Source organism: Delphinapterus leucas, chromosome 20, assembly GCF_059928025.1.
Source record: "Delphinapterus leucas isolate spDelLeu-1000000601 "Yukka" chromosome 20, BTC_Dleu_Yukka2, whole genome shotgun sequence".
Classification (NCBI taxonomy): domain Eukaryota; kingdom Metazoa; phylum Chordata; class Mammalia; order Artiodactyla; family Monodontidae; genus Delphinapterus; species Delphinapterus leucas.
In genome coordinates, this window is record NC_143148.1 from 15,748,897 (window position 1) to 15,772,144 (window position 23,248).

The window sequence follows — 23,248 nt, forward strand, 5'->3', positions numbered from 1 at the left end:
TCGTGGCGAGGTCGTTAGCTTCTCAGGGCCCCGGACGCGACCACGGGGAGGCAGAAGGTGAGGGGTCTGGGAGTCCGGGGCGGGGACAGGGCGTGTCCAGAGAGCCTTGGATTTTTGCGCGCTGGCGCGAGCGGGCTAAAAATGCACAATTCTGAATGTGTCTTTGTGTGTCATGGTGGTGAGTAGATTGTGCGACTGTGTGTGCCTTAGTGGGTGTGAGATTGTGGCTGTGTATAAGGCTGTGGAGGTGTCTATGATCGTGTTTCATTGTGTGTCCTAAGAGTGGCTATGTGTTTGTGTGACATTGACCATTTGTTCAGCACCAAGTGTGTGGGTGTGAGGTGCCTGTGACTCCAGTACTCTGACAGATTTTGGCCCGGGACAGTGATAGCCTCAGCCTTTCCCTGTAACACCGAAATTGGGCATGATGTCCAGTCTTCTCTGCTCTCCCTCCCCTGTGTGGGAGGGTCGGGTGATGACCCTTTAAAAATGCCCTGGTCCCTCATGATTGCTTTTGCTTGACTCTTCTCCAAGAGACGTATTGAGAAGAGAAGGAAAGAATTATTATTGAACATCCAAAAGCCAAGTTCTCCGTGTATCAGTTTTTCTTCTTTCCCTGAAACCCTTCTTATTATTCGTGATGTGTGTTAAAAAAAAAAATTTAGCCAAATAAATGTGAAGATTAATTGGCTTTATTCAACAATTCATGAATCAGCCAGCATCCCATCTACCAAGTAGAGAGATACTCTAAGTAGAGAGATACTCCATTTTGGTACAAAATGGAAGGTTTTTATAGGCAGTAGGAAAGTGGTGCAAGGAAGTTAGCAAAAGAAAAGAAAGGATTGTTTTAGGCCGGGACATCTTTTAGGGGAAGGGAATGGCAGGGGTCTTATCATGCAGATTACCTCACTAGTGCTAATCAGGAAATTTCAGATTGATTGTTTAAAGAGCACATTTTCTTTTGTTTGTTTGTTCAGTTTTTATTTAGGAGCACATTTTCTTGAGAGAGATTGAAACTGGAATTGTCTTGTTTGCTGTTATGGGGGCACATGACCCCATTTGGGGCTTTTTTTTTTTAACACGTGCTTTTCCTTCCTTCTTCTGAAACTTTTTGCCTAACAAAGACACACACCACCACCCACCCCCAAGTGAACTGGTGTCCAGTGTTTGCCATTGGAATAAATTACCGAGTGCTATGGAGGTGAACTGAAAGGCCCATACCTTCCATACTCCCTACACACCTAATGTTAATCTAAATGTTTTTAAACTTTTCATTTTTAATTAGCTTTAGACTTAAAACTGTTGCAAAAATAGAATTCCCAAATACTCTTAACCCAGCTTCTCTGTCAAAGCCAGGAGATTAACGCTGATAACCAATCTACAAACCTTATTCAGATTTCATCAGTGTCCCTTAATGTCCCGTTTCTGGACAAGGATCCAATCCAGGATCATATGTTGCAATTAAGTTGGTAACTCTCCTTAGTCTTCTTTTATCTGGAACGGTTACTCAATCTTTGTCTTTCATGACCTTGACACTTTTGAGGTGAACTGGCCGTTTATTTTGTAAATTCTGCAATGTAGAATGTTCCTCAATTTGAGGTTGTCTGATACTTCCTCATAATTAAATTTGGATTATGCAGTTGAGGCAAGACTACCCCAGAATTGATGTATTCTCAGTGCATCTTATCAGGAGACACATGAGATTAATTTGTCTCATTATTGGTGGTGTTAACTTTATTTGCCAGGTTTCTCCACTGCAAAGTCACTCTTTCCATTATAATTAATGTGTCTCAAGGAGAAATACTTTAGGTCTATAAAGTTATGCTGTTTTTCATCCTACTTCCACCTACTACATCCATTGATAATTCCTGCCTGAAAATTTATTACCAGGTATTTGCCAAACGGTGATTTTTTTTTTTCGGATTCTGTTATTCCTTCTACAGTTATTAATTATAATTCTGTTACAAATAGATTTTCCTTCTCCCCATTTAATTTATTTACTAACTTGTATAAGTATAGTCTGGATTTTTTAATACTATAGGTTATAATCCATCACTATCACTATTTTATTGCTCGAATTGTCCCATATTTGGCCACTGGGAAACCCTTTGGATTGGCTCCTGTATCCTTTCAACATATCCCCTTTATTTATTTATTTATTTATTTTTAGTACTTCCTTATTTTCCTGCACCGCAGGATGTTCCAGGTTGATACTGTACTTTCCCAGCCTTAGTCCTGGAATCAGCAAATTTCCCAGGGATCACTGGCTCCTTTTATTAGAAAATTATATTTAGAAACCGAGATTAGATGTGCTTATTGCTACTGGGATATCTTTGCTTCTTGACTTTCTCAGATATGAAATATATGCATCTGTACCCACACATCTGTATCTATCTGTATGTATACCTATACAGATAATCTATGATTTCATATATCTCCAATTCCAGTTCAATACAACAGGGCTTCTTCTAGCCATCTCCATTTCCTTTTCTGTAACTCCTTTCTCTGAGAGTGAAAAACTCGGCTCTCATTAACCACAGTACATTTATTTATTTGCTCAGTCTTGAGTAGAAAGTAGTTCTAACACATATCCCCAAACCCCATATAGTTCTTTTTGTATTTAGTCTTACAGTTCATAGTAAAAATACAGTACCGCCCCCCAAAAAATAAAATAAATAAAAATACAGTTTTCCCTACACCCATCTGTATGGTAATATTACTCATTTGTAATATACATAGGTTCATTTGTTACTGTTTGTATTTGATTTGGGGCTCCCAAACACACATCCTGGTTGATTTTAATTATTTTTTGAGTATGTGAAACATTAACATGGTTCTGAAAGTTAGAATTAGACCAGAAGATCTACTCAGTTACTCCTCCATCATTCCTTCTCTCCCAGTTCCATTCCGCCATTCTTTCCACACTGTGCCCAATCACCCATTACAGGTAACCAACCAATCTCAGTTTGTTGGGGGTTTTTATGGTTAAATATACATAACATAAAATTTACCATTTTAATTATGCTGTTCAGTAACATTAACTCCATTTGCATTGTGCAGCCATCACCACCATTCATCTCCAGAACTTTTTTCATCTTCAAAAACCGAAACTCTGTACCCATCAAACAATAATTCCCTTCGCCCCTTCCTCCAGCCCCTCGAAACCACCATTCTGCTTTTTATCTCTATGAATTAGAATATTCTAGGTACCTCACATAAGTGGAATCATACAGTGTTTGTCCTTTTATGACTGACTTATTTCACTGAGCACAATATCTTCAGGATTCATCCATGTTGTAGCATATGTCAGAATTTCCTTCCTTTTTAAGTCTGAATAATTTTCCATTGTACATATATACCACATTCTGTTTATTAATTTATCATTGGGCACTTGGGTTGCTAACACCTTTTCGCTATTGTGAATAATGCTGCTCTGAACATGGGTTTACGAATATCTGTTCATGTCCCTGCTTTCACTTCTTTGGAGTATATATCCAGAAGTTGAATTGCTGGATCACATGGTATGTTTAATTTTTTGAGGAATCACCATACCATTTTCTACAACAGCTGCACTATTTTACATTCCCACTGGCAGTGAACAAGGGTTCTGATTTCTCTACATCCTTGCCAATGCTTGTTATTTTCTGCTTTTTTTATAATAGCCATCCTAATGAGTGTGAAGTGGTATCTCATTATGGTTTTGATTTGCATTCCTTTATTAGTGATGTAGGAAATCTTTTCACGTTGTTTGTTGGCCATTTGTATATCTTTGGAGAAATGTCCTTTGCCCCTCCCCCCCTTTTCTTTTGGCTGCACTGTGCAGCGTGCAGGATCTCAGTTCCCCGACCAGGGATTGAACCTGGGCCATGGCAGTGAAAGCCTGGAATCCTAACCACGAGGCCACCGGGGTTTGTTTGTTTTTTGTTGTTGTGTTCTAGGAGTTCTTTATATACTCTGAATAGTAATCCCTTATCAAACACATAATTTGCAAATATTCCCATTCCATGGATTGTACTTTCACTCTGTTGACAGTATCCTTTGATGCACAAAAGTTTTTTATTTTGATGAAGTCTACAACACGTTTTCTTCTTTTGTTGCCTGTGCTTTCGTTGTCATATCCAAGAAATAATTGCTAAATCTAGTGTTATGAAGATTTTCCCCTATGTTTTCTTCTAAGAGTTTTATAGTTTTAGCTCTTATGTTTAGATCTTTGATCCATTTTGAGTTAATTTTTTAGTGTAGTATTAGGTACAGGTCCAACTTTATTCTTTTGCATATGGATATCCAGTTTTCCCAGCACCATTTGTTGAAAAGACTGTCCTTTCCCCTATCAAATATTCTTGACTCCATTGCTGAAAATTATTTGACCATATATGTGAGGATTTCTATTTCATTGGTCTAGATATCTGTCTTTTTGTTAGTACCACACTGTTTGTTTTTTTTGTTTGTTTGTTTTTTGTTTTGTTTTGTTCTTCTGCGGCACGCGGGCCTCTCACTGTTGTGGCCTCTCCCATTGCGGAGCACAGGCTCCGGACGCGCAGGCTCAGCGGCCATGGCTCACGGGCCTAGCTGCTCCACGGCATGTGGGATCTTCCTGGACCGGGGGCACGAACCCGCGTCCCCTGCATCGGCAGGCTGACTCTCAACCACTCCGCCACCAGGGAAGCCCACCACACTGTTTTGATTACCATCTTTGGTAAGTTTTGTAGTAAGTTTTGAAATCAAGAAGTGTGAGAGTAAGATTGTTTTGGCTATTTGGGGTCCCTTGAGATTCTGTGTGAATTTTAGGATGGATTTTTCCATTTTTTCAAAAAATCATTGGGGTTTTCATAAGGATTGCATTGAATCTGTATGTTACTTTAGGTAGTATTGCCATCTGTCTTGGTCAGCTCAAGCTTCCATAACAAAATACCATAGACTGGGTGGATTAAACAACAGAAATTTATTTTCTCACAATTATGGAGGTTGGAAGTCTGAGATCAAGGTGCCACCTTCTCACTGAGTCCTCGCATGGCAGAGAGAGAGTGAGCTCTCTGGTGTCTTTTCTTATAGGGACACTACTGCTATCATAACAGGCCCCCACCCTTATGATGTCATTTAAATGTAATTACTTCCATAATGGCCCTATCTCCAAATACAGTGACATTAGGGGTTAGGGCTTCCAACATATGAATGGGGCGGGGAGGACACACACAATTCTAAGTCCATGACAGCATCTTAACAATATTAAGTATTCCAAGTCTTGAACACAGGATATCTTTCCATTTATTTATGTCTTCTTTCATTTCTTTCAGCAATCTTTGTAGTTATCAATGTGTTAAGTCTTTTGCTTCCTTAGTTAAGTTTATTCCTAAGTATTTTGTTCTTTTTGATACTATCATAAATGGATTTGTTTTTTTAAATTTTCTTTTCTGATTGTTCATTGTTAGTCTATATAGAAATTCAACTGATTTTTGTGTGTTGATTTTGTATCCTGCAACTTTGCTGAATTCATTTCTTAGTTCTAACAGGGTTTGTGTGTGTGTGTGTGTGTGTGTGTGTGTGTGTAATCTCTAGGGTTTTCTATATATAAGATTATGTCATCTGTGAACAGAGATAAGTTTACTTCTTCCTTTCCAATTTGGATGCATTTTATTTCTTTTTTTTGTGCAACTGCTCTGGCTAGGACTTCCAGTACTATGTTGATAGACATCTTTTCATACATATCCTCAAGGGCCTTTTTTACGTCTTTTTTTTGCGTGAATTGTCCATCTCTTTTTCCTGTTTACTTTCACGGGGTTTTTTTTGTTTGTTGTTTGTTTGTTTTTGTTTTTGGTGCTTTGTCACAATGTTTAAGAATTCTTTACACATTAGGAATATTAGTTCCTCATCTGTGGTGTATGGTGCAAGTATTTTCTTCCAGTTTGACAGTTGTCTTTTGACTTTGTTTATGGTGTTCTTTGTCGTTGAATATTTTTATTTTTATGTAGTCAAATTACCAATGTTTTCCTTTATTGCTTCTGGAGTTAGAAAGCCTTTCTCAATCTCAGGATTAAAGGGGAATTTACATGTGTTATCTTCTAATAACTGTATGGTTTCTTTTACATCTAGCACCCTATCCATTTGGAGTTTAATTTTGTGTATGGAATGGGGTATGGATTTAATTTTATATTTTCTAAATGGCTATCCAGTTTTCCCAGCACCATTTATTAAGAATTTTATCTTTGCCCCACTGATTTGAAATGCCATCTCTATCATATACTAAATGTCCATACATATTGATACTTGGTTCTATTTCTAGGCCTTCTGTTCTGTTCCACTGGTTGGTTTGTCTATTTATGCACTACTACCACACTGTTTTAATTATAGAGACTTTACAGTACATTTTAATGTCTAGTACAGCTAGTTTCCTGATGTTCCTTTTTTTATTGTCAAATTATTCAGTTTCTCCTTTATACCATTTATGCAGCAAAGGGTTCTGTTGGCATAGTTCTACATCTTTTGGAGGGTTGTGATTTGTTGATTCATGAGCAATGGCCCCTGCATAATTGTACACAGATACCCTGGATCATGTAACACTTGTTATTAATATTTTTGATTTTCACAGTCTGGGTTGATGAACAAGGCCTTCTGCTGTTCTGGCTTTTAGGAGTAAAAATGTGACTGGGACCTATATCAGAAGTCTAGATTCACAAATCTGGGATAAAAGTTTGTTTCAGTAACCAGATCTAATTTGATATGGGACATTTTAGGTTTTGGGTCTTAAATTTGTTTCCAGCCAAATCCATGTTGTTCTTTTGATAAGTTATGGAAAAAACAAAAAAAAAGAATATTAGCTAGTAGTACTTGGTGTTTGTAAATAAGTGGTTACAGCAGGGTTTTTAAAGAAGGTCCAGGCTCCCACCCTTAGACTTCAGGGCTCTGCAGACGCCATGAAATTTTATGCAGCTTTTGCAGATACTTTTTTTAAAAATACTTATTTATTTATTTATTTTGGCTGTGCTGGGTCTTAGTTGCAGCACGCGGGATCCTCACTGCGGCTTGCAGGCTCATAGTTGTGGCATCTTAGTTATGCCATTCGGGCCTCTTAGTTGTGGCATATGAACTCTTAGTTGTGGCATGCATCCCAGACCAGGGATTGAACCCGGGCCTCCTGCATTGGGAGCACGGAGTCTCAGCCACTGGACCACCAGGGAAGTCCTTGCAGATACTTATTTATTTGATTTTTTTCTTGAAAGAAGGCTTATGATTTCATAAGATTTTCAAAGAGATTCATGACCCTTAAAAATTTAGAACTGCAATCAAAGACAGTAGTGCCCGGTAATAATAACCTTTGAGATGTTGTGCGAAATTTGTGCCCAACAACAGGGAGTTAAAAGAGGAAGTTTCTATCACATATTACATTCATATGATGGAATATTATTCAGCTAATAAACATATGCTTACAGAGAGTTAACCAGAACAAGGAAAATACTGTAATAATACAACACTGAAAATGATGAATAAAAAAGTATTCAGGGCTTCCCTGGTGGCGCAGTGGTTGAGAGTCCGCCTGCCGATGCGGGGGACGCGGGTTCGTGCCCCGGTCCGGGAGGATCCCGCATGCCGCGGAGTGGCTGGGCCCATGAGCCATGGCCGCTGAGCCTGCGCGTCCAGAGCCGGTGCTCCGCAACGGGAGAGGCCACAGCAGTGAGAGGCCCGCATACCGCAAAAAAAAAAAAAAAAAAAAGTATTCAAATTTTGCAAGGATCCCATTCCCAAATTTTTTAATGGGTAATTGAATGGAGAAGAAACTGGCTACGTATCTGACACCATGCATTCTGCTTTGTGCTCACTATCTCACTTAAACTGGAAATTGCACTGTCTTGAAAATTGGTCATTCACAGGATGTTTTTGATAATGAAGCTGTTTCAGTGCACCAGAGAATATGTTAAAGGACTGTTAAAGAACTTTTAGTTGTAATTTGTTTCAATCATACTAATTTCCTTTTTTGTCCCTACTTGTGTTGTAGACATTGGCTCGATTGCTCATAATTTTTCTGCTGCCAGGAAAATAAATGTCAGCTACAACTCTAGTTATTTATATTTGTTTAAGTGGAAAGTACTGTTATGTTTTTTATTATGAAATGTATAAGCTTAATGCAAAAATTAGAAATTTTGCTTAAAATGTAATTCATCTAAAGATAAATATTCTTAATATTCGATGGATATATTTCAGGTATTTTTCCGTGGGATTTTTATTTATTTTTTTTTTATTTTTTAATTTTTTTTATGGTACGCGGATCTCTCACTGTTGTGGCCTCTCCCGTTGCGGAGCACAGGCTCCGGACGCGCAGGCTCAGCGGCCATGGCTCACGGGCCCAGCCACTCCGCGGCATGTGGGATCTTCCCAGACCGGGGCACAAACCCGTGTCCCCTGCATTGGCAGGTGGACTCTCAACCACTGCGCCACCAGGGAAGCCCTTTCTGTGGGATTTTATAGAGTGGTATCTCTTATATAAATTCTGTAACCTGCCTGCCTCATTTAATAATGCATTGACTGTGTAACAATTATATTTTAAAGTCACTATGTAGTATTTCATTATCGAGATGCACCTTAATTTATTCGCTTTACTGACTACTAGAGAGCATTTATATTTCTATATTTTAATTGTGAAATTGTCCCAAAAGTACTCTTGTGCATACAACTTCATGTATTTTCATAATGAATTCCTTTGGGTCAGGTATTAGACATTTATTAAGAATTTGCAAATATGCAAAATCCTAATCTAGAACTCAGGGAGACAAAGTACTTTTAAAAAGTGAGAATCTCTGTTTTTAAATTACAAATAATGTAATGGGGGAGATAAAACTTGTATACAAATGTCCAAAGTAAAGGATGAAAAAGGGCACTAGTTTACCCTGATAGTATGCTATGAGAGTTCATAAGAGGAAGATATTTGTATGACCAGAGCTGTCATTGTCATGTCATGTCATATCTCAGTCAAACTGATCCCATAAGAACTCTATGGAGGTGAACTGAGTCACCTATATTTCCTGCAATTTTCATTCTAATCATCAGAAATCCAAAGTATGGGGACTTCCCTGGAAGTCCAGTGGTTAAGACTTCACCTTCCAATGCAGGGGGTACAAGTTCGATCCCTGGTTGGGGAGCTAAGATCCCACATGCCTCATGGCCAAAAAAAACCAAAACATAAAACAGAAGTACTATTGTAACAAATTCAATAAAGACTTTAAAAATGGTCCACATCAAAAAAGTCTTAAAAAAAAAAAGTGTTCAAAAGAAATACAAAGTATGACCAGTGGAGCAGGATGATTCTATAGCTGTTCAGAGAACACTGAGGCAAATAGGGCAGGTGCAGAAACATAATAAACCTATCTGGCGAGAAGAGCTGAAAGGAAGCATCACTTATACACAGGACTTGGCCTGAATGACTTTTAGTTCTCTTCCAGGCAGGTCTCCAGCACACATAAATGTAGTTACCAAATCAAGAAGTTTGCAAAAATTGGGAGCTGACAAGCAAAAACAACAAAAGCCATTCTGTGAAAAAGAACTGTTTTTAGAATATCCTGAGCTATTATTTCATGTTCAAAGGAAGATTGTTTAAAATAAAGTATTTCCTTTTTCATCTGCCATTTGGGAGTAGCTTATACTTAACAGAACTTTAAAATATGCATTTAAAAAGTAATGCGTGGTTATTGAAAAACTACACTTAAGCAAGACTAAGAAAAGTGAAGATCACAACCCAGAAATAACCAAAGTAATCTTTAAGGATAAAACTTCCCAGATATGTTCAGTCTGATTTGTCTGTCTATATTGTCTATGTTAATATATACATGTATTTTACAAATAAGACCACATGATGCCCAGTTGTTTTGTAATCTAACCATATCTTGAACATTTTCTATGTTATTAACTACTTAATTACTACTAAATTTGTGAGTACTGAGAATTGCTGTTTTATAGAAATCTTTAATTTATTTAATATGCTGTTGTCTGACTCAGAATCTTGAACATTGCCCGAGAATGTACATACCTCTCAGTGTACTGATTTTGGGTTGATGTTTAGACTGGATGTTTACATCCATAAAGCTCAATACAACATTTAAAAATATGACATATAGGAAAAGTTTCAAGTTACATCAGAAATTCACTTAGTTAAATATCAGAGTCATGTAAATACTTTGACAAACGTATAGATTGGCCTGTCAACAAAAGGGATGTGCAGATGTTCATGGTGCTAAAGGAGGCCATGTTACTGTACACAAAGCAACTAATTATTAATATCTATAATAACTGGTGATCAGGAAGTGATGTTTTAAGAAATTTTCATCTTTTTTTTTTCTTTTTGTCTGCGTTGGGTCTCCATTGCTGCGTGCGGGCCTTCTGTAGTAGGGGCAAGCGGGGGCTACTCTTCGTTGCGGCGTGTAGGCCTCTCATTGCAGTGGCTTCTCTTGTTGTGAAGCACGGGCTCTAGCCTCGCGGGCTTCAGTAGTTGTGGCGCGCAGGCTCAGTAGTTTTGGCTCACGGGCTCTAGAGCGCAGGCTCATTAGTTGTGGTGCACAGGCTTAGTTGCTCCGTGGCATGTGGGATCTTCCCAGACCGGGGTTCATACCCGTGTCCCCTGCATTGGCAGGCGGATTCTTAACCACTGCACAACCAGGGGATTCCCAGAAATTTTCATCTTAATACAATAGTTTATTATTTATATGTAGGTGTTTCTTGTGTTTCATTATGTTTAGGAAATTATTTGGGGGCTTTGTGTTAAAATGTGACTCATTATATTTTTCACATTTTAAATATTGGGAGAGAGGCTCCTGGTTAGAGTTTTTACTCAGAATGATTGCTTTTTCAGGAACAGATTACTAATGTTAAGGTGAAGATATCTATATATATCTACTTCTCATGAGCTGTCAAGTTCTCTCACTCCCCCGGCCCAAGCCTTGTGTGATGTGGGATCCATACCCTCTGAAGAATAAGAATGTCTGTCAGTTTAGGGACAGGGAAAATCCAGGAATGTAACTGCAAGCTTCACTGGGTGGTGTGTAGATGGCAGAACTTTGCTTAGAAGGATTTGTACAAAGATTTGATGATAGAGATCTAAAGGAGCATGATTTTGCTGGATCAAGAACAACTTGTCCCATAACTCATAATCTGCCTTTTCAGGGCCTTTTGTTTCACATTGTGGGTTTGTGAAAAATCCCTTTGAGATGTATAGAGTTGGAAATGCACAGCTCTGCTCTGTTATTTCTGAAGTTTCCTCTGACTTTTTAAAAATTATTCTTTCTTGTATTGACCAAGGCCCCAAGTCTGAATTTTTATTTAGTCAGAGTATAGCTGAATTAGCATATTAGTTAGGACAGGTTGTTATGCTGTGGTAGCAAACAACCCCCAAATCTCAGTGGTTTGCAAAATAACTTTTTAATTTTTGCTCATTATGCACCAGCATAGGCAGGGTCCCAGACTAAAGGAGACTCCACCATCCTGTAGCTGTACCATCTGAAACACACAGCCTCCTTGGCCACCACATCAGCAATAGAAAGATTAGAGAATTATGTGGTCTGGATTATGTGGAAGACTGGATACTTGAAAAACTGGATAATGGTGAGACATTAGTAATTAAATTAGTAATGTCTACCACACTGGCTAAGACCCATTTCTTTTTCTGTGTATAGGAAGTTGCTTCTGTAAATTAGGTGTGAATTCTTTTTGGAGCAAGGAAGACATCCTGGACTGTGGAAAGAGGTTAACAAGAGGCCTGTGCACAGGTGAGTGAGGAGACTAAGGAAACAGAAAGCCTTTTATATGAAAGCTCACCTCCTCTGTGGGAAGTCGGTTACTGTTTGAGAACACACTCCTCAAAGGCTCTAGAACTATGGAGAAGATTAAGCTCCTTCAGCATACAAGTTCCCAGAGGCGCTTCACTGTCACTTGTATCACTCCATTCGTATTTTCTTTTATAATCTATCCTGCCCCATGAGGAGGAAGGAATTAATTGTGTTATTTATGATGATAAAACATATGCTTAAGGGAAAACTTGAAAACACAGGAAAACAGGGACTTCCCTGACGGTTCAGTGGTTGAGACCCCATGCTTCCAATGCAGGGGGCGCAGGTTCCATCCCTGGTCAGGGAACTAAGATCCTACATGCAGCGTGGTATGGCCAAAAAAAAAAAAAGAAAAGAAAAAAAAATACAGAATGGGCTTCCCTGGTGGCGCAGTGGTTGAGAGTCCGCCTGCCGATGCAGGGGACACGGGTTCGTGCCCCGGTCCGGGAGGATCCCACATGCCGCGGAGCGGCTGGGCCCGTGAGCCATGGCCGCTGAGCCTGCACGTCCGGAGCCTGTGCTCCGCAATGGGAGAGGCCACAACAGTGAGAGGCCCAAGTACCGGAAAAAAAAAAAAATATATATATATATATATATACAGAAAAACAGATTCCCCCATAATTATACACCTAGAGACAAATGTAAAAATTTAATTGAAAATCCTTTCAATCCATTTTCTATGCATACACATATGCATGTATATACGCATGTATATATTTTTCCTATAAAAATAAGATTACATATACTGTTTTATTATCTACCTTATTCACCCAAAGTTGTTTAACATCTTAACATCAGCAAAGATATGTTTTTATGGCAACAATGTTTCCATTGTATGGATACACTGTATTTTGTAGGATACTTAAATTCTCTCCAAGTTGTTTCCGTCGTCAGCAGTCTCTCCATCATACACCCGACATTCATCTTTTGGATAGAGTCTCAGATATAGAATTACTTCATCAGAGGATATACATGGTTTAATTTCTGCTAACATTGCCTTGTTGCAAGTTTATACCAGCTATAATCTACTGTGTGTGTCCATTTCGTCACATCATGCTCTTGTGACGTGTCGTCAGTCTTTTAAAAATTTGCCAAATTGATAACTGTAAAATGTTATTTCCTTATTGCTTTAACGTATATTCCCTTCATTACTAGTGAAGTTTTAAAACTCTTGATAGGTTGAGGAGCCACTTTAGTGAGTTGCCCATGCATATCCTCTGCTCATTTATCTAAAATTATTGCTTTTTTCTGAAAATTTAATTTTTAAAATATTTATTTATTTATTTATTTTTGGCTGAGTTGGGTCCTTGTTGCTGCGTGCGGGCTTTCTCTAGTTGCAGCGAGCAGGGGCTACTCTTTGTTGCAGTGCACGGGCTTCTCATTGCAGTGGCTTCTCTTGTTGCGGAGCACAGGCTCTAGGCACACGGGCTTCAGTAGTTGTGGCTTGCAGGCTCTAGAGCGCAGGCTAAGTAGTTGTGGTGCACGGGCTTAGTTGCTCTGCGGCATGTGGGATCTTCCCGGCCCAGCGCTCAAACCCATGTCCCTGGCATTGGCAGGCAGATTCTTAACCACTGTGCCACCAGGGAAGCCCTGAAAATTTAATTTTAAAAACACTATCCAATAAGAATTTTTGTTGTTTATCTGACTTGTGACTTAAAGGCTTTTTTTTTTTTTTTCCATTTTATCATTTGCCTTTTCATTTTGATTTTAGTATTTTGGGCTAGAGTTTTTAAAATCTCAAATATAAGTTTTTTCTTTGTATTTTTCTGCCTTGTATGTTATGTGTTCACAAAATATAAAAACATTATATTTGAAGTACATTTACAGATATTTTATTTTTATATTAAATATTTTATCAAGTTAGAACTTCTTTTTGGCTTATGGTACAACCACAAAAAATAGGCTGAGAAATTGCTACTTTGATAAACTCTTAAGGTTTCCATTGTGATCTTGTACATTCATTGGAGAGTTTGAGTGCCTCCCATGTAGTATTTTATGTCCTGAGGAATTAATAATGAACAAAACCAACAAGATCCCTGCTTTTAAGTTTAGTGGGAAGAGTCAAATAATTGACAAGCAAATATATAACATAATGTATAGTAGCACTGAGAGCTAGAAGGAAAAATAAAGCAGGGAAGGCTAAAGTGAATGACAAAGGGTAATATTTTAATAGTTTGGTCATAGAGGTGAAGTTTAAGCAGAAACCTTCGTGGAGGGAGCAAGTGAGCTCTATGACTATGTTGAGGAGCATTCCAGAAGGAATATACAAAGCCTCCAGAGGGAACATGGCTGGTATTATGTGGTGCGTTCTAAATAGTCCATGGACATTTAAGAATAATATCTTATTGGTAAGTGAAAATTTTAGGATTGTTACCAGGATGCATCCAGATGTGGCCCTTTGTGAATTTTTATAAGCTCTCAGGAATTCTTTCTAATATAAAGATTCAAGTATTTTATTTCCTCCAGAAAACACTCTTATTATTAACTTTTATTCACTTTTCCTCCCGCTGTTCTATTCTCCACTTTTACGTATATTTTAGGTCTCCTGGATCTCTCTTCCATGTCTCTGACCTTTGTTTTCAGAATTCATTTCTTCTATGTCTTTTTTTCCTCTGAATTCTGAGATGTTCTCCTAGGCTTTTCCCTCCTGATTTCTAATGTATCTGGTGCCTTCTTGTCTAATAATTCTTAAAAGAAACTATTACTTGTCAGAATTGTCTCCTGTGACAAAGCCCTTACAAAAGGTTTCAGTTTCCTTCTCCCATTAACCCCTAACTCTCTTAACTGGGCCTTTTCTAACTCTCTTAATTGGGGAATTTATTGTTCATTCCCCTCATTAATGGCAGTAACCACAGGGAGGCAGTTTATGCTGATGGAAACTTTCATGGGCAATAAAATACAACACTTGGGTTCATATCCCACTCAGTGTGGCCTTGGGTCAATATCATAACCTCTCAGGCCTTCTAGCTTCTCTTATGTATAATGTGAGAAATAAAATCAACTTTATTTAACTAACAGGGTAGTTATAAAATTAAAACTAAATGAAAGTGTATATGAATGGCACTGCATCACCTCACCCTAGAATCCTGGGGATCATTCCTGTACTTATGTACTCTACCTTCCCTAGTTATGAACGAACTACCTGTGATCTTCTGTAATTCAGCCCCCAATACTTGGGTGCTGGTTTCCATCCCCTCTCTCTTGCTCAAGGTCATTGCTCCTGTGCAGTTGTCTCCTATGTCCCTGCATTATTCATTTTTCTCTACTGGGTTATTCCCATCACTATAAACCATGCTGTAATCTCTCCCACATTCAAAACAAACAACCGTTCCTGGATTCCATATCCATTTCTAGCTCTATTTCTCTGCTCTTTTCAACAAAACTCCTTGAAAGGGATGGCTCTTCTGTCTCCACTTCCTTTCCTTCCATTTTCTCTTATAAATTTATTTATTTATTTATTTTTGGCTGTGCTGGGTCTTCGTTGCTGCGTGCAGGCTTTCCCTCGTTGCAGCAAGTGGGGGCTACTCTTTGTTGCAGTGCTTGGGCTTCTCACTGCGGTGGCTTCTCTTTGTTGCGGGGCACAGGCTCTAGGCGGGCAGGCTTCAGTAGTTGTGGTACGCTGGCTCATTAGTTGTGGCTCACGGGCTGTAGAGTGTAGGCTCAGTAGTTGTGGCACACGGGCTTAGTTGCTCCGCGCCATGTGGGATCTTCCCAGACCAGGGCTCCAAACCCATGTCCTCTGCATTGGCAGGCAGATTCTTAACTACTACACCACCAGGGAAGTCCCACCTTCCATTTTCTCTTGAACTCACTCCAGCCAAGGTTTTGTGTCCTCCACTCTAGAGAATCCACTTTTGTTGAGACTTCTAATGATCTCTCTAATGCCAGATCCAATGGACAGTTCTCGTTCCTCATACCACTTGACCTATTGGTAGCATTTGACAGTTCTCACCTTCCTTCTTGGTATACTTTCTTCACTGGGCTTTCAGTGAAGCCCAATTCTCTTTTTTTCCTTCTATTCCACTGATGTTTCCTTTTCAGACTCCTTTCTTTCTTTTTTCCTTTTCATCTCCCTGTTCTCTAACCGTTGGAGCCCCTCAGGCTCAGGCTTTGGACCGTTTTTCTTCCTTACCTTTAATCACTCTGTAGGCAATCTTACCTAGTATCAGAGCTTCAAATATCAACTGAACATCAGTAACCTCCAATTTTATATTCCTACATTTGGACTTTCTCTGAACTCCCAGATCGAATGTCTAACGGACATCTGGCATTTCCACTTAGACATATAATAATCATCTCAAGTATTAAGGTAAAACAGAATTCATAATTGGTCTATCCAAACCCGCTCCTCTCACAGTCCATTGTGTTAAAAAATGGCAACTTCATACCTCTAGTTGCTCAAGCCAAAAACCCTAGCATCATCTTGGCCTCCTTTTTTTTCTTTTATACCTAAAATCAGTAAATCCTGTCAGCTCTTCCTACAGAGAATATCTAGAATCTGATCTGTTCTTGTCACCTCCCCCATGACCATACCACCCTAAGGCAAGCCCCTCAACCCCTTGCCAGGATTACTGCAGTAACCTTCTCAGTTCCCCCCACTTCCCTGCTTCCCCCCCTTGTCCTCTTAGTCCATTTTCCATGAGTGATCCTTTTAAATGTAAATCAGATTATGCCATTCCTTGGTTTGAAGTGTTTCATTGGCTTCCTGTCTTACTCAAGAGTAAAAACCAACGTTCTTACACAAGGCCCACAAGCCCTGTGTGATCCAGCTTCCATCCTCCTCTCTGGCCCTCATTTTCTCACTCACCCCATTCCAGCCACTCTAGTCTCCTTCCTCTTTGTTGTTAAAGCCTGCTCTTGCCTAGAGGCCTTTGCATTTGTTGGTCCCTCTGCTAGGACTGTGCTTCCCCTAGATTTCTGTGTCGATGTCACATTCCCAATGAAAAGCCTTCTTAGACCACCCTTCATTTCCCCATCTCCTTAATCTTTTTATTTTCCTCTATAGAACTTTGACTCCTTTACATATAAATAGGAATATCAATGTCAGTATATCAATATTTGTTATTGTCTCCTTCCATTAGAATGTGAGATCTGCTGGGACAGACTGGATTTGCTATCTTCCTTACACATAGAACCATGCCAACTGAGTTGGGAACTCAGTAAATATGAAAGAATTCCTGACTCCTTTTTCTCTCTGCATCCATATCCAATCAGATGCCAGAACCAGTTGATTTTACTTCTCTGACACCTTGAATTCATCCCCTTCATCCTCATTTCCACTATCACTATCTTGGGTCAGGCCCTTTGTTTGCTTGGGAAAGTACAGGCACCTTTCAGCTGATCTCCCTGACTCCAATTTTACTCCTCTCCACTAAAATAATCTGGCTATATTGGCCCTTTCACTTCCTTTTTTAAATTCTTCAGTAGCCTTCCATTCATTAATGGGTGAAAACCAAACTTGTATATATTCAGTCAGTATTCATTGGTCACCTTTATACTTCAGCCACTGTGGCCCGTACTATTTACGGTGATGATGAGACCTGGTCCTCATAGTTAATGTCATAAGCATTATCTTCCTCTAGATTCTAGAATTAATTAGATTTAAATTCAGATTAACTAAAATTAAATTAAAAATTCAGTTCCTCGGTCATACTAGCCACATTTCAAATGCTTAGTAGCCACATGTGGCTAGTGGCTACATTATTGACAGTACAAGATGTGACGATTTCCATCATCACAAAGGTTCTATAAGACAGCACTGGTCTAATCCTTGCCCCAAACTGTACAAGTCGTTCCCAGTTATTCTCTGCAATCCAAACACGCCGTCTACTTTTGGTCCACTGTTTTTGCCACTGCTCTTCACTTTGCTCAGAATGCTGTTCTGTCCCTTTTCTGCCTATTAATATCCTCTGATTTTAGGCCCCAAATCATATTCTGTAACTTACAGGAAATTTTCCTTGACACCAGCCCCCAATGATTTAACTAGTCTTCCTTCTGACGGCACCCCTCCCCACCATGGGAACTCAGCAAGGCAGTCTGGCTGCTTACTTCACTATTGGAATTATTTCCCGCTGTTGCCAATGGAAATCAAAGAAAATGGATGTGACGTCTCTGCAGGTGGACGGCAGTAAGAGGGGCTTATTTAACTTGCTTCTCAGTGCAACTTGATAGGAGAATACAACATCTTAAAGTTGCATATGTGTAGCACTAGTGTTTCTTTTTAAATAGTTGGGGGAAAATGACCTAGAAAACCAAATTGCAGTTTGGTAGCCAAAATTAACTCTTGGTTTATTTGTCCTTTGTGTGTGAAATGTCCTACTATTCCGTGCGTCTGACTTCCTCACGTATCTGTTGATCAGTTTGGTTCTTCTTAGTACTATTGAGATCTATCCAGTTGATACCAATGGCCTTAGCGGCAGCAGCCTCTAGAATAACTCCTTACACCTTTCTGGCCTGCATTTCTCTAGACTTCACTCTCCAGGGAGGAGTTTTCTTTTCTTACTTTTTGACTCTCTTGCACACCATATGCACTAAGGATTCTGGAAACTTCTAGCATGACTGCAAAGTGGCCAAGAGAATAAAGTACCTGATGATAAATCACAGTATTAAAAAAAAAAAAAAAGCGTGGGTGCTCCTTGCACCTGTAATTAGAACCAGCCTACTACCTTCCTTAAAAAACCCCTGAGTTCTCATTATCTTAAAGTAGGCCGTTCTCCACCAGCCTCAGCAGTTGTCAGCCAGAGAGGAAGTGATGTTTTTCAGGAAAGCAGTAGAGAGGGCTTATGTGGAAAATAAGGATTGCTGGGCCAAGAAGCTTCTAGAAATTGAGTTCCCACTCAGGTCAATACTCTGGATGTGTAGGTATGCTTGTAAGATGCCTGTATTACTGTGGGTTTTTTTGCTCCTGTGTGATAAGTCCAGCTGGGGCTGGAGGCTTTGACGAAGCCTCTCATATGGATGGCGTGGCCCTTTTTGAACTTAGAAGGCGAATGTGGAGCCGGGGAGGTACCCAAGCGGTTCTGCCTGTTGAACCCAGAGAAGCTGGAAAACTTTGTTTAAGGGTTGTCTTTTTTACAAGGTTTGGCCTGCACAGGTATGCTCTGCTCCTAGCCTGTAGGTACCGTCCTCATCTTTAAGGGGTAAAGTCTGAGTGAGTCTGAGTTGTGATCCTCCTTGCTGCAGCTGCAAAGGAAGGTCTGCTTGGTACAGCTAGCTGGGAGCTGTCTAGGCCTCATCTAGGGTGTACATTAGCATCAACAAGGTAGGGACTGTCCCGGCCAGAATCCCTCCTGCTAACGTGCTTGGATTCTATGTCAGTGCCGAAGCACATCTGCCTTGAATCCATCTTTCAGTTTCCTTATGGTTTAGGAAGGGGCTGGGTTTTGTTAACTCAGTAGTTCTTGGCATTAGTGTTGTGTGGTGGGACAAGGGGAGAGCAAAGGAAGCAGAGCAGGGACCCTGGAAGTACAGTTGTTTTAAGCTCATCTATTAGGCGTGCTGAGGCAAGCTCGGTTTATGAGATTTGCCCCTTCTCCCCCTACTCTGTTTTGTTTGTTTTTTTTTTTCAGGACTCTGCACTTGTTCAAGAGAAGAATCTAAAGAAATCCAAGCAGGACAGGTAGTTCTAAAAGCCATGACCCAGGTAAGTTGAAGTTTCCTCTATCCTTGAAATAATATCAACATCTGTGTTCTTTATCCTGAGACTTCCCTGTCTGGCTGAGCCCCATTCAGTAACCTGCTCCCAGTTCCTCCATTGCAGAGAATGAGCAGTGATGCCTCACCTCCCTTTGTGGCCCTCTCTTCTCCAAGTGTTCCCATACGTGCACAGTGTTCTTACCAGAGCACCAATGGAGCAGAAATATATTCTCCTGAGAGAAATTTGAGAGCCGCCCTTATCAGAACCATGGTTGAATAGAGCCAAAGATAAGATAACTTTGATCTTTTCCATTAATCCAAGTAGTTTCCTTTTTTTCTTCTATTTTAAAATATCACCCCCTCTTTAAAAATCATAAAACATTTCACAGTATTGAAAAATACATACAAAAACGTGTCTATAACATATATATGGTATAAAGAATAATAAAATGGGTTGATATATTTGTTTAATGTACCATCTAAGCAACCCTTATCCCTTTCCACATCCCTTCACATACCGTATTACCACCTCACCAATGTTAATGACTACTTTTAATTTTGTGTTCGTTAGCACTTTGATTCTTATAATTTACCATATATGAATGCTGCTGAACAGTATACTGTTGAGTTTTTCATTTTTAAATTTGATGTACAGGTGTCATATTCTCTATATTTTTTACCATATTTTTTCGCTCAACACAATGTGATTTCAAGTTATTCACATTAAATTGTGTAGCACTAGGTCAGCAGTTCTTAAAGTGTGGTCCAGGAAGACTTTGAGACCCTTTCAGGAGGTCTAGGGGTCAAAATTACTTTTATAATAATAATACTAACACATTATTTGCCTTTTTAACTCACAACTCTAATGAGTGTACACTGGAGTTTCCCAGAAGCTATATGAAATGTGTTATCCCAACAGATTGGGGAGTTCCCTGGTGACCTAGTGGTTAGGATTCCTGGCTTTCACTGCTGTGGCCTGGGTTCCGTCCCTGGGTGGAGAACTGAGATTCTGCAAGCCACATGGTGCAGCCAAAAAGTAAAATTAAATTAAATTAAGTTGGCCAACAGATTGAATACAGAAGATGTGAAAATCTAACTCTTTCATTCAGCCAGTCATTAAAGAGATTTGCAAAAATGTAAACAGTGCTACTAAATTTTTTTTATTTTTACAAAGTTATTTTTCATAAAATGTGTGTTATTTATGTTAACATGTAACAGGTTTATTATTAGTTATTTGAATAAATTAATAATTTTTAAAATTTATCTCTTTTAATTTCTAATGTGGTATATATTGATAGATTTAACCAGCATTAATGAAAGTCTTCAATAACATTAACAGCTTTATTGTACATATATATAATTCACATACAATGAAATACACCCATGTAAGTATATAGTTCAGTGGTTTTCTAGTATATTTGCAGAGCTGTGCAACCATCAGCACAAACCATTTTAAAACATTTACATAACTGCCAAAAAAAATCCTGTTTGCATTAGCCGTCACTCCCAAATTCCCCTCCTCATCCCCGGCAACCACTAATTTACTTTGTCTCTATGGAATTGCCTTTTCTGGACTTTTAATATAAATGGAATCATTGAATAGTTGATCTTTTGTGTGTGACTTTTTTCACTTAACATAATGTTTTCAAGCTTCCGTGATGTAGCATGTATCAGTATTTTGTTCATTTTTATACCAAACAATATTCCATGGATATGTATAGACCACATTTGGTTCAGCAGTTCATCAGTCTGGATATTTGAGTTGCTTCTACTTTTTGGCTATCATGAATAATGCTGCTATAAGCATTGGTATATGCCAATGTTTTTAGGTAGACATATGTTTTCATTTCTGTATACTTAGGAGTGGAATTTCTGGGTAACATGTTAACCCTATGTTTAACATTTTGAGGAACTGTCAAAACCGTTTTCCAAAGTGGCTACCCCATTTTACATTCCTACCAGCAACGTAAGAGAGTTCCAGTTTCTCCACATCTTCACCAATATGTGTTTTTTGGGAGTTTTGTTTTGTTTTGTTTTCATAATAGCCATCCCAGTGGATGTGAAGTGGCATCTTATTGTGGTTTTGATTTGCATTTCCCTAATGATTAGTGATGTTGAACATCTTTTCATGTGCTTATTGGCCATTTGTATATTTTCTTTGGAGAAATCTCTTCAAATTCTTTGGCTGGTTCATAATTAGGTTATCTTTTTTATTACTGAGTTGTGAGAGTTTTTATATATTCTGGATTCAAGTCCCTTATCAGATAAACAATTTGCACATATTTTCTCCCAGTTTTGTGGGTTGGAATTTCACTTTCTTGATGAAATTATTTGCAAAACAAAAGCTTTAAATTTTGATGAAGTTTATTTTATCTTCTTGTTCTTTTTGTTTCTTTTTTGTGTCTGGTGCCATATCTAAGAAACCCCTGCCTGACCAAGGCTGTGAAGATATACTCCTATGTTTTCTTCTAAGAGTTTTATGGTTTTAGCTTTTACATTTAGATCTACAATTATTTTGAGTTAATTTTTATATATAGTGTGATGTGGGGTCCAACTTCATTCTTTGCATATGGATATCCACTTATTCCAGCACTATTTGTTAAAAAGACTAATCTTTTCCCATGAAATTATCTTGGCTGGTTTAATTTAATATGTGGTAGTCCTTAGGGAGCTGGTAGAAGATGCCTTTCTTCAGAGAGGTTTTGCAGCTAGGAGTATTCTCAAATTCGGCACACTTTAATTTTTCTCCTGGGGTTTCCCCCAGCTGCATGAATTTCAACCTGACTAAAAATGAGAAAACCAGTCATTATGTGCTTCCTAAGGGGATGCTATAGGAAGTACACAGTACGACCTCTGACATATTTATGTCCCCTAAAAAATATGGAAGTAGAGAAACATGTTAAAGTATACCATGAAGATATGATCAGCCAAATCCAGAATATGGGAAATGCTACTGATTCAAATGTTTGTTTAATGGATAAACAGCCATAAAAATTTTTAAAGGGTCTGTGGGTGCTATAAGAGATTTGAGAGACTTTAGGAAATCTATAAACTAATTGCAAGGGGTGGATTTTGTTTGAATCCTGATTTGAACAAGCCTACTGTCAAAAATCACTTTTGAGAAAATTGGGGCAATCTGAAACTTGATCTGGTTATTAGGAAATTATTGTTAATTTTATTAAGTGTGATAGTGATATTCTGGTTATTATGCCTTTTTTAAAAAGCCTAATCTATTAGATACTAAAGTATTTGTGGGTGAAATACTATGTTTGGTATGTGGGATTTGCCTCAAAATATACCAGGGGTAAAAAATGGAAAGGAAGACCTAAAACAAGATTTGCAAGGTCTTGTTAAGTTACTGAAGCAGAGTGATGGATTCATGGGGGCTCATTATACTATTCTCTGTACTTTTGTGTATTTTGAAAATTTTTGTAATCAATTTAAAAACTAAAAGTCATTTCATTTACTAATAGTGCATGGGTTTATTGTTTCAGGGATTGGTGACATTTAGGGATGTGGCCATAGAGTTCTCTCAGGAAGAATGGAAGTGCCTGGAACCTGCCCAGAAGGACTTGTACAAGGATGTAACTTTGGAGAACTTCAGTAACTTGGTCTCACTAGGTAAGGACATTGTATAATACAGGACCAGCCAGGAAACAAGGCTCCCAGGGACTACAACAGTGGGAGGCTGTTACCACCTTCGGCTGGAGGGGGTAAAGAGAGGAAACACTGCCACCAGAAGATAGTGAGAGCTAGAGCCATGGAGAAGGGCCAGCTGGTAGCCACTGTAGCTACCTGCAGAACTC

The 23,248-nt window shown here is 38.9% G+C and overlaps 1 protein-coding gene across 2 annotated transcripts in view; it reads left to right on the top strand.

The window, feature by feature from the left end:
* Nucleotides 1-89: 89 nt before the first annotated feature.
* Nucleotides 90-23,248, top strand: part of ZNF565 (zinc finger protein 565) — a 31,686-nt gene continuing 8,527 nt past the window's right edge. The window contains exons 1-4 of one of the 2 annotated variants that reach the window (XM_022586357.2): nt 90-4,696; nt 11,655-11,747; nt 19,376-19,449; nt 22,937-23,063. In XM_022586357.2, coding sequence (XP_022442065.2) covers nt 4,582-4,696; nt 11,655-11,747; nt 19,376-19,449; nt 22,937-23,063 — 409 coding nt within the window. In that variant the 5' untranslated portion in view covers nt 90-4,581. The other variant, XM_089902259.1, reaches the window with a different exon arrangement.